Raw genomic sequence first — 12,889 nt, forward strand, 5'->3', positions numbered from 1 at the left:
GTCTATTAACACAGAATATAAAATATGCAAATATTTTTAATTTATTTAATTGCAATTTATATTTTATTTATTTAAATTAAAAAAAAAGACATTTTTTCCGTATATTTAAAAATTACATGCGTTTGCTAATATGTTATAGATATGTCAAATTATGAAAATAATGAAAATTTGGAGGAAACAAATCTAAATTTTGATGACTTGAGTGAAAATGAAGATAATGAATGGTCTGAATGGGGCGCACAAATTTATAAAGAAGTGGAAAATAATGTAAAACAAATTGGCGATCGTGACAACGCGCATTATTTCCCACTTTTAGCACAACAGCTCTTAAAGGATGTAAATGTATTTCCCTTGTGGTCATGTGTTTGCCGTGATGAGTTTGGATATGGACGAATACCAGCGTCCAGCGCAGCAGTCGAGGGCGAATTCAATAATTTGAAAAATAATGTTTTAAAAAATTATACTTTGCCCATTAGAGTAGACGAATTTTTAAAAATTCATTTAGATTTTTTACATGGCAAACTGAAAATTGTGGACTCATTGTCAGAAGAAAATTTGTTTTCAAAGAATGAAAATGATATAGATTCATGTATCAACGAAACAGAGGAAATAGAAAGTGTTGAAACCAATATACAAGAAGCTACGAAATGTCCAGCTTGCAACAACAACGACATGCCGACTGGTGCACACATTTGTGTAATTTGTCAAATACCAGTACATGCAATAAAAGAATGCTCGGTAGCTTACGATAAAGAAGAAGGATACGGACAAAAACGTATTTGCGTATCGTGTTCCGTATTGAAAAACTCGGAAGAAGTTCTTGCTATGCAAAAAACAGAAAACTGGCGAGGATTAAATGATGAAAAAAAGAAACGTACAGCAAGATATTTAGGCCAAAATAAACACAACATACAAGATTCTTTAACATGGAGTAAAAGCACAAAATTACCTATTATTAAAAACGGGAATACCATGAAACTTCAAGCAGTTTGTCTAGAAGGCACAAATTATTCTTTGACGAATACTTGTGCCTTTGACAGCCTTTTACAAATTTTACTTGTAACACTGTCAGACTACAAACATTTTGCAGACAAGGTATATTATTTTTTTTCTTCCAAGTCAAAATTTAAATATTTTTAAGTATAACAGTTTTAAGTATAATATTAATAAGTATAATTTTAAATATTTTTAAATATAATTTTAAATAATGTTTAAGTGTATAATTATTATAAAATAATTTTTTATTTTTTAAATTTGACCAAACTGACTGATAAATTTTGTTAGATCTTACACAACGTTTTGACCATACATTTTGGTCCTTCTTAAGTGTTAGAAGCTTTTAATTTCTTTTACATAGAAATAGATCTTGTCGGTTGTGATTTAATCATATTGTATGTTACATATATTTGAACTTAGTCACGTTATAGACATGATTTGACACATACATGACATGAGTTGACGCTTCTCTAGGTCGGTGTATTAAAAATTTTATAATGTTATGTAAAAGAAATTAAAAACTTATAACACTTGAGAAGGACCAAAATCTGTGGTCGAAACGTTGTGTTAGATTTAACAAAATTTTATAGTCAGTTGGGACGAATTTAAAAAAATAAAAAATTGTATTAATTCTACACTGACGATCTACTTCTATACCATAATTGTTATAAAATAGTTTTTGAAGTATAAAATTAGATTAAAAGTATTCAAGTTTACAATTCAAAAATTTTAATTTTTTACATTTTAATTATTTAATACAACGTTGGCAATCTTATATTATAATACTTAAGATATATTTCCAATTGCAATATTATATTTGGACACGATTAATTAATTTTACATAAAAAATAAATATATACATATACACACATAGGTAATATAACTTTTTTTTTAATCACATAGATACGTGCAACAGAGAATCCATTATTTGAAATGGCAAATGACATTTTGGCTAAGGGTATTAGAGCCCACACATATAAACTTCGAGCACAAATTTTAAAGGCCATTTTTCTAAAGGAAGATCAAATAATGGACCCAATAATAGAATTTTGTGTGCAAATTAATTGCGAAACTAATGTTGGACATTTGGCTGGTTTATTTTTTAAAAATACACCAAGTTTCGAAGAGGAATCAATTTGCGACATGGGATGTCCACCACGAAAAAAAATATTACCAGTAGCACAAATTGATTCAAAAATTATACTAGAAGATAATTTTTATAATGTTGTAAATGAACACATTATATTATTAGGAAAAAAAAAATGTTATCGAAAAAATTGTCCAGGTTTTGAAACAACATCACTTCACAAAATAGGTAAATAAAACTATGTTATTATTTTAAAAGTTAAGAGTTAAGCACTTATTTTCATAAACACATACTCTCACGTATTTTAACATATTTCTCAAATCTTTTTCAGGATCCATAGTGTTATTTGATGTCTGTAATTTCGGCACTAAAACTGAACCAATAAAATTACAAGACATACCAAACACTATTAAAAATCCCCTAAATCAAGAAAATGATTTAAAATTGATAGGGATTGTGGATTATAAAAAACCACCGATGCTGACTCGAGGATCCGATACTGACAAATGTACCGGACATTACACTGCAATAACTCGGCGATCCGAAAACTGGATAGAATATAATGATTTGCAAGTAGCAGAAAAAAAATAAAGAAAACCAAACAAGTACATCCACATATTCTTATGTACATCAATAATTAAATAAATTATATATTATATAAAAAACAGAACAACTTACTTATTAGTTACATATGATTTATTTATTGCATTGTCCTTAAAAAAAATTAAATAATTTATACTATCTTATTACACGCAAAAAAGTAATTTAACGAAAAATATTACACTTAATAAATTTTATATTAGAATACAAAAATATGTTTAAAACATAATGTACATATAACAAAATTATTATACAACAAAATTGTTATCAGCTAAAATATGATAAAAATGCAAATTTTATAAAAGCAAGATGTAGCAATAAATCCGAATTTGTTAAAAATAGCGAGCCACAAAATCAGGGATACGTAATCAATTCGGGAAACTGTTCAATTTATGACTTTAAGGCGTTGTGCTGGTGCAGGATAAGCTAAGGGTGGTTTTTAAGAATTAAGGGTGGAGCAACAAAATCGTATTTGTTAAAAATAGCGAGCAACAAAATCAGGGATTCGTAATCAATTCGGAAATGTGTTCAATTTATGACTTTAAGGAGTTGTGCTGATGTAGGATAAGCTAAGGGTGGTTTTTAAGAGTCAAGGGTAGAGCAACAAAATCGTATTTGTTAAAAATAGCGAGCAACAAAATCAGGGATACGTAATCAATTCGGAAATCTGTTTAATTTACAATTTTAAGGCGTTGTGCTGGTGTAGGATAAGCTAAGGGTGGTTTTTAAGCATTAAGGGTGGAGCAACAAAATCGAATTTGTTAAAAATAGCGAGCAACAAAATCAGGGATGCATAATCAATTCGGAAATGTGTTCAATTTATGACTTTAAGGAGTTGTGCTGATGTAGGATAAGCTAAGGGTGGTTTTTAAGAGTCAAGGGTAGAGCAACAAAATCGTATTTGTTAAAAATAGCGAGCAACAAAATCAGGGATACGTAATCAATTCGGAAATCTGTTTAATTTACAATTTTAAGGCGTTGTGCTGGTGTAGGATAAGCTAAGGGTGGTTTTTAAGCATTAAGGGTGGAGCAACAAAATCGAATTTGTTAAAAATAGCGAGCAACAAAATCAGGGATGCATAATCAATTCGGAAATGTGTTCAATTTATGACTTTAAGGAGTTGTGCTGATGTAGGATAAGCTAAGGGTGGTTTTTAAGAGTCAAGGGTAGAGCAACAAAATCGTATTTGTTAAAAATAGCGAGCAACAAAATCAGGGATACGTAATCAATTCGGAAATCTGTTTAATTTACAATTTTAAGGCGTTGTGCTGGTGTAGGATAAGCTAAGGGTGGTTTTTAAGCATTAAGGGTGGAGCAACAAAATCGAATTTGTTAAAAATAGCGAGCAACAAAATCAGGGATGCATAATCAATTCGGAAATGTGTTCAATTTATGACTTTAAGGAGTTGTGCTGATGTAGGATAAGCTAAGGGTGGTTTTTAAGAGTCAAGGGTAGAGCAACAAAATCGTATTTGTTAAAAATAGCGAGCAACAAAATCAGGGATACGTAATCAATTCGGAAATCTGTTTAATTTACAATTTTAAGGCGTTGTGCTGGTGTAGGATAAGCTAAGGGTGGTTTTTAAGCATTAAGGGTGGAGCAACAAAATCGAATTTGTTAAAAATAGCGAGCAACAAAATCAGGGATGCATAATCAATTCGGAAATGTGTTCAATTTATGACTTTAAGGAGTTGTGCTGATGTAGGATAAGCTAAGGGTGGTTTTTAAGAGTCAAGGGTAGAGCAACAAAATCGTATTTGTTAAAAATAGCGAGCAACAAAATCAGGGATACGTAATCAATTCGGAAATCTGTTTAATTTACAATTTTAAGGCGTTGTGCTGGTGTAGGATAAGCTAAGGGTGGTTTTTAAGCATTAAGGGTGGAGCAACAAAATCGAATTTGTTAAAAATAGCGAGCAACAAAATCAGGGATGCATAATCAATTCGGAAATGTGTTCAATTTATGACTTTAAGGAGTTGTGCTGATGTAGGATAAGCTAAGGGTGGTTTTTAAGAGTCAAGGGTAGAGCAACAAAATCGTATTTGTTAAAAATAGCGAGCAACAAAATCAGGGATACGTAATCAATTCGGAAATCTGTTTAATTTACAATTTTAAGGCGTTGTGCTGGTGTAGGATAAGCTAAGGGTGGTTTTTAAGCATTAAGGGTGGAGCAACAAAATCGAATTTGTTAAAAATAGCGAGCAACAAAATTAGGGATGCATAATCAATTCGGAAATCTGTTTAATTTACAATTTTAAGGCGTTGTGCTGGTGTAGGATAAGCTAAGGGTGGTTTTTAAGCATTAAGGGTGCAGCAACAAAATCGGAATTAATGCAAATGGTTGGCAATAAAATCAGTAAAACGTAATTAACTAATCTTGAACATAATTAATTAAATATCTGACTAATTTGCAATTTTAGAGTATTTTTTTAAGGAGAAATAGCTTTGGGGGTAGTTTCCAGGGTTTAAAAATAAAATTACAAAATCGGGAATGGAGCAACAAATTAGCAACAAAAAAGCACTAAAAGAATATGTCCTTTTTTTTTATTTAACACAATTTTTTGAATGGCTGTGCTAACTTTAAACATAAGTTAGCACAGCTACTATTTTCTCCGAAACGGCTGGAGCAACAAAATTGGGAATTGAGCAACAAATTAGCAACAAAAGAGCACTAAATTTCTGTATAAATTTTAATCGATTGTGCTGAATTGGCTGTGTCAGCTTAATAGACGTGTGGGATACGTCTATGTAACGCTACCGCGTTCGTCGTTAAATACCGCGCCGTTATCAAGTGCAAAGGCACTTCCTGTAAATATACCGCGTCCGCCTATATGTAATACATCTATGTAATATACCGAGCCCGTGGAATACGTCTATGTAACGCTACCGCGTTCGTCGTTAAATACCGCGCCGTTATCAAGTGCAAAGGCACTTCCTGTAAATATACCGCGTCCGCTTATATGTAATACGTCTATGTAATATACCGAGCCCGTCGAGTAACGATACCGCGTTTGTCATCAAGTGCATCCGCACTACCTCATCGTTGTATATATCGCGTCAGTTCGGGCATATACTTAAACTGTGAATAAAACTACTGCATGTCTCACTAAATTGATTATTGTCTCTGGGCCTGTCATCGGACTCTTGATCCCGCACACCAGTCCGCGTTCGATAAAGTCAGGCCGTTACAACGTATATGTATGAGAGTACATGTGTACATTGTATATGGAGTGTTCCATTTCCATTTTCTCACGCAATTATCCCCCAAACTTTTTTTTGAAAAAATATTTTAAATAAAACTTACTTTGTTTCAAAGGAGACATTTTATTATAGACACAGGTTTTGTCTAAGTGAAAATGCCTCTGAGATTTCAAGGTAGTTAATTTTTTAAAATAAATCTATTTTTTATTGTGCCATTTTTTCCTAAGTAGATATATCAATAAGAGATCTACCCCGGGAGCTCCGAGGGGGGGTGAGGGGCGGGGGGAAGGGAAGGCGCCGGGGGGACGACTTGGTGGCGAGGGGTCAGCCGGGGGGGACGACTTGGTGGCGAGGGGGAGCGAAGAGGGGGGGACGACTTGCTGGCGAGGGGTCAGCCGGGGGGGGACGACTTGGTGGCGAGGGGGAGCGGAAAGGGCGGGACGACTTGGCGGCGAGGGGGTGAGGGGCGGGGGGGGACGACTTGTTGGCGAGGGGTCAGCCGGGGAGGGGGGACGACTTGTTGGCGAGGGGTCAGCCGGAGAGGGGGGACGACTTGGTGGCGAGGGGTCAGCCAGGGGGGGGGACGACTTGTTGGCGAGGGGTCAACCGGGGAGGGGGGGACGACTTGGTGGCGAGGGGTCAGCCGGGGCGGGGGGGACGACTCGTTGGTGAGGGGGAGCGAGGGGGGGGTCGGCGAGCGTGTCGGGACATGTTTATTAAATATTAATAAACATATCGTATTGACAAGAGGTACCGCCGAAAGGGGGGGGTAGGTGTCCACTTCTACGCCGAGGGTGGTCTCCCGGGGGGGGGATCGTCACTTTATCGGCGCGGGGGTATTACAAAGGCGCCGTTCGGCTGCTGGAATTTTATCGGCGAATATAAACAAAACAGCGAGTTAGACATTTAACTCCGCAATGATCTCACCCTTCTAGAACATGCGAGCCGCCATTCGGTTACGGCGTCTCACTACAAAAGCGAGCGTCGATGGCCCTACGACGGTTTGAAGATAAAATAGCCGAGGTAAACAATTGATAAAATTTGTCACCGATGACGATTTAACCGTTGCGGAGTCCCCTTCATGTTTTTTTCTAGGAAGAGCCGCTGCCGATTACGATTTAACCGTCGCGGCGGTATTCGGTTATGGCGCGGCATATTACAAAATGCGAGCGCCGATATCCGGCTGCTGGAATGTATAAACAAAATATGTGTAACGATAATTATACGAACGCATAGCATCCGTTGTCGCCAGGATGATTATGGATCCACATCTTGTGGATCAGTTTTCGGCTAGTTTTCGCGACGCGAACGTTCATATTCGAGGGTGAAGTTTTTTGTGTCAAGTATTCAATACAGAAGAATATTTTTCACAATAAAGGAGATGACAATAATTCCAATATGGATCGCGAGTTAACGGACGACAGTGACTACTTCAGTGACGACGACGACAATCATGAAGAAGTCATCGATAGAATAGTGCTAAATTTACGTGAAAGACATTGCGTAATATATTTTTATTATTCAACGGGTGGTGCACTTGCACTATGTGCTCCGTGTATGGTTGCACTATGGGACCTTGATTTCGGCATGTACGCTCGCCTAAAACACTTCGTTGAGAGACGCGGAACGACGCATGGCCGGTATTGTTCAAGATGTCGTGAATCATTGTTTATGATATTTCCGCGTAATATGTGCCCGATTTGCACACGATAAGAAAAAAACATTATCGCGGCTCTTAAAAGTTGATACTTGGGGCTAAAGTTCTTGTGGCGAGTAAGCGGTATAAAAAAAACATTTTTTTCAAAAAAACAGTGAACAATAATTTCGAGGCAACAATGGATGTAGATTCATCCGACGAGGATCGTCCGTTGTCGCCGGACAGCACCTATAACAGCGATGAAGACAATAACCGTAGAGAAGTTATGAAAAAAATAGTGTCGCGTCCCGAATTTTTAGCGTTGGATGGACGTACAAAGTGTTGCGCAATTTATTTTTATTTTGAATACGGCTCAGATAACTTGTGTTATTCGTGTATGATCGCTTCACCAGACACTGGTGAGCACATACGTGAACGTCGAGAGCATGTAACCGAGCCGTACGACGTAATGACCATTCAATTTTGCACAGATTGTCGTAATACTCCATTGTTTCAAATATATCCATGCAACATGTGCCCGATTTGCATGAAGTAATAAAAAACATTATCGCGAGTGGGACATTATACATAACGTGCACAACATGGTGTAGATAATTGAAGAGGAATCTGTGGAGCCTCCAAAATCTGACGATGATTTAATAATGGAATGTATTACAACAGATATCACCGATGGTTTGCGTGAAGAAGATCAAGGAGTGAAATTGACAGATGTGCAACGAATATCGCCGGTGCAGTTTCTTCGCGATCGCGAACTCGGTATACGCGGAACCAGTCAACGCTTCGCTAGACAAAGAGTCGTTATCAATACCGATTCTCCTTATAAGTGGGATTCTAACGTTAGACGAAAAGTGTATCGACGGCTGCGGGACGAGTGCGTTAGCGAGGAAGAATCACGTGCAGCTCGCCGTGCTGACGTTGTGCCGTATCATATTAGACCTATTGTTGACTATCGCTATTGGGCGTCTAAATTTTGTGAACAGCTCTATGATTGTGAAGCAACATACATTAAGATTCATACAGGTATTGGGAAATACGTCGAATTGGTGGTGATGAACAATTCGATACGTATGTATATGTACCCTGACCGTCTCAATAATCCTAATCATCTATTGATGCTTGAAAAAACCTTTGAACGTGACTGTGATGATGTTGATAATTGGGAGCATAATCATGGATTTAATGTCCCCTACTTCAGTTCTGGTTCTTTTATGTCTGCGCACTATCGCATTCAAAGTGGCAAACGATATTGTTCAGCGTGCGATCGAATCACGTGCAAGTGCTCCATCGAAGAATATGACGTGATTTAAAAAAGAGACAGTATTAAAAAACAAAAAACATGGAACATCTCGATAAAACGGAACGCGACCTGGTGGAAGGATCCAACCAAATCGCTACCTTGGACGAATATCTCGCATGGGAACAGCGATGCGAGAAGTTTATTGAGCAGCTCGAAGAAGACTGTCGTTCCAAACGTCCGCGGGTATCAGACGGCTCTCAGACTGTCGGAAACAGGTCATCTTTAGTGGCAAGAATCGCGCGACTCGATGGTGCGAAGACTCTATTACAGAGACGGTTCGTACATATCGGTGGTGAGCACGCGGCGGGCAGTAGTAGCGGTAACGAAAACGCGGAAAGACTCGTTTGGCGAGAGATCGATGCCGCGTTCGAATGGCGTGTATTGACCGGTGCGGTGATAAATATCAATTACATCGAACCGCGAAAATTTCTCGAAGACGCCGAAATCATCGTGCTCGATCGTGTGCGGAACGTCATGCAAAGACACGCAAGTGTAAAGATAAACACCGTGTTCAACGGCGAGTTTGTGACGGGTGACAAACGTGCGAACAAAAGTGTCAGCACAGGAAACCGTGAACTCTTTCGTGCGTTCGATCTGCGCGAGTGGTACGAGCTACACGTTATCGAGCCTACTTTATCGCGTCTCGAAGAGTTTCAGGACCGCGATAGCGGATGGGCGTTGTCGCGTATACTCAATTTGACAGTGAACGTGAACAAGTACAATCCTTTGCGCGCGGGATGTTACATCAATTTACCGCAAAAAATTAAATCGAAAAAAGCGGTGACAATGCGTGCTTCGCGTGGTCAGTGGTGGCTGCTTTACATCCAGCCGAAAGACATTCAGAACGGGAATCCTCGTACCCTGATTACACAACAGTATTAAATTTACAAGGCATTGAGTTTACAAAGACTTTGAAACAGATTAAAAATTTTGAAAATCACAACAATATATCCATCAATGTGTATGCCATCGAAGGAGAGAAGACGACAACCGTTCTCCCGATACGGTTCACCGATTGGAAGAAAGAAAAGCACGTAAATCTGTTGTACGTGCAGGACCCGCGAGACGACGTGGGACATTTCGCGTGGATAAAAAATCTATCCCGCCTCGTGAGCTCGCAATTGAGCAGGTACAATGGTCGAAAATACATTTGCGATCGGTGAGTACTTATACTCCTTTTAATAAAATTATAAAATACAATATTTTATTTTTTTATTTATTAATTTTCAAAATTGTTTTTTTTTTGCAGATGTTTACATTTTTTTCATTCGAGCGAGAAATTGGAAGCCCACGGAGTAGACTGCCGAGAGATAAACAACTGTGCCATCCGACTACCGAGCGAGGATGACAAGTGGCTGAGATTCAAGAATCACAGCAGGAAGGAACGAGTTCCATATGTCGTATACGCCGACCTGGAATGTACCCTCGAGAAGACGGATGCGGATCCGACAACGTCCACATACACGTCTCAACATCATCGGGTATTTAGCATAGGATATTACGTGCGGTGCTCGTACGACGACTCGTTATCCGCGTATCGATTTCATCGCGATAAGGATTGCGTCGCGTGGTTCGCCGAGGAACTAAGACGTTTAGCACACGACGTAAAGAACATCTTGTCCGATAATATACCCATGGCGGATTTTACGCGAGACGAATGGAAAAAATTTAACAGCGCAACGCACTGTCACGTGTGCGAAAAACCGTTCGAGCCAGACGACGTGCGCGTACGCGATCACTGTCACTTGACCGGTCGTCGTTATAGAGGTCCCGCGCATTCCAGCTGTAATCTAAATAACACAGATTCGCATTACATTCCCATAGTATTTCATAATTTATCGGGTTACGACGCGCATTTTATTATCAAGGAAATAGCTACAGCCTACGAAGGACGCCTAGACTTACTTCCAATCACGAAGAAAAAATACATTTCATTCACGAAAAACGTAAAAAGCACTGAGGATAAAAACTACCAAAATTGCATCAAATTAAGATTCATCGACTCGTACAAATTTCTTAGCACGAGTCTCGAAAAATTAGCATCCTTCCTCGATAAGGATAAGTTAAAAATTATACGTTCAAAATTTTCCGCGTTATCCGACCAAAATTTCGAATTATTGACGCGAAAAAGTGTCTTTCCGTACGAGTACATTGACTGCGTCGAAAAGTTGGAGGATGCGTGTCTACCATCGCGCGACTCGTTTTACAGTTCATTGACAGGCGACACCGTATCCGAGAGCGATTACGCGCACGCCGTCAACGTCTGGCAGCGGTTCTCCATTCGAACGCTCGGTGACTACAGCGATCTGTATCTAAAAATCGATGTCTTGCTGTTGGCCGATATCTTTGAAAATTTTCGCGATAGCTGCGTCGCGAGTTATGGACTCGATCCGGCGTATTATTACACTCTACCAGGGTTTACGTGGGACGCTATGTTGAAGCATACGGGTATCAATTTCGAACTGCTCACGGACATTTACATGGTCATGTTCATCGAACGCGGTATACGCGGTGGTCTGAGTCAATGTTCCGGCAGATACGCGCAGGCCAATAACAGGTACATGCAATCTTACGATACATCGAAACCATCGTCATACCTGATGTATTTCGACGTAAACAACTTGTACGGCTGGGCAATGTGTCAACCATTGCCTTATGCAGACTTTCGATGGGTCGAAGACGTCTCGAATTTCGAGTTTAGCGCGATCGCTTTGGATTCGCCCACGGGTTACATTCTCGAAGTCGATCTAGAGTATCCGCAGAATAAACACGACGCGCACGCTGACCTACCGTTCTGTCCGACGCGCGATAAACCACCCGGCAAACGGCAGGACAAACTTCTCGCCACGCTGTACGATAAGAAGCGTTATGTCACACACTACCGCAACCTACAGCAATGCACGCGCCACGGTCTTCGCGTCACAAAAATTCATCGCGTATTGCAATTCGCTCAATCTCCATGGCTTTGCAATTACATCGAACTCAATACAAAATTTAGAACACTGGCCAAAAACGATTTCGAGAAAAATCTGTATAAATTGATGAACAACGCGGTTTTCGGGAAAACGATGGAGAACGTTCGAAATCACGTCGATGTAAAATTAGTGACAAAGTGGAACGGTAGATACGGCGCGGAGGCACTGATCTCAAAACCAAATTTTCACAGCAGGAGCGTTTTTTCAGAAAATCTGATAGCCGTCGAACTGCGAAAACTCGAGGTTGACAAACCTATTTACGTCGGCATGTGTATTCTCGACATATCAAAAGTCTGTTTGTACGAATTTCATCACGAGTACATGTCTCTCCTGTATCGCGACAAGTGTAGAATTATGTATACCGATACGGACAGTCTGATATATCATATCGAGTGCGAGGATGTGTACGAGAACGTGAAACGCGATATCGCTAGATTCGACACGAGCGATTACGCGATCGACAACGCGTACGGTATAACGCTCGAGAACAAAAAAGTGCCGGGCTTGATGAAGGACGAGAATAACGGTGCGATCATGACCGAATTCGTCGGACTCAGGGCGAAAATGTATGCCTTGCGAGTGGATGGTAAGAAAGACTGTAAAAAAGCGAAAGGTGTCAAGAGCAACGTCGTAGCCAGGTCGATAACGTTCGACGATTACACGAGATGTCTGCGAGACGAAATTGAAATGAAGCGACAGCAGGCTTGCATAAGGTCCGAAAAACACGAGGTGTACACCGTATCCGAAACAAAAATCGCTCTGAGTCCGTACGACGACAAGCGATACATTATACCTAATTCGACCGATACGTTACCGTGGGGACATTATCGAATACCTGTGTAACATATGTATTGTATAACGTATGTATAGTATAACGTATGTATAGTATAACGTATGTATTGTATAACGTATGTATAGTATAACGTATGTATAGTATATGTATGTAACGTAATATATAATGTAGTAGTAGTAATATAACGTATGTATGTCGTATAACGTATGAATGTACGAATGTGTGTGAATGTAATATAACGTAACGTATTGTGAGTATTATATTACAGTATTGGAAAGAA

At 39.2% G+C, this 12,889-nt stretch overlaps 2 protein-coding genes across 2 annotated transcripts; both read left to right on the top strand.

Moving 5' to 3' along the window:
• Positions 1–200: 200 nt before the first annotated feature.
• On the top strand, positions 201–2,699 carry LOC143896052 (uncharacterized). The gene is made up of 3 exons (XM_077403601.1): positions 201–1,095; positions 1,900–2,311; positions 2,415–2,699. Exons 1-3 carry the CDS (start codon positions 673–675, stop codon positions 2,672–2,674), a joined length of 1,095 nt encoding a protein of 364 aa, XP_077259727.1. The 5' UTR covers positions 201–672; the 3' UTR covers positions 2,675–2,699.
• A 7,106-nt stretch (positions 2,700–9,805) lies between these two features.
• Positions 9,806–12,889, top strand: LOC143896050 (uncharacterized). Its single transcript, XM_077403600.1, has one exon. The coding sequence runs from the start codon at positions 10,476–10,478 to the stop codon at positions 12,657–12,659; it is 2,184 nt and encodes a 727-aa protein (XP_077259726.1). The 5' UTR covers positions 9,806–10,475; the 3' UTR covers positions 12,660–12,889.

Source organism: Temnothorax americanus, unplaced genomic scaffold, assembly GCF_048541705.1.
Source record: "Temnothorax americanus isolate GAGA-0224 unplaced genomic scaffold, ASM4854170v1 Scaffold176, whole genome shotgun sequence".
NCBI classification, from domain to species: Eukaryota; Metazoa; Arthropoda; class Insecta; order Hymenoptera; family Formicidae; genus Temnothorax; species Temnothorax americanus.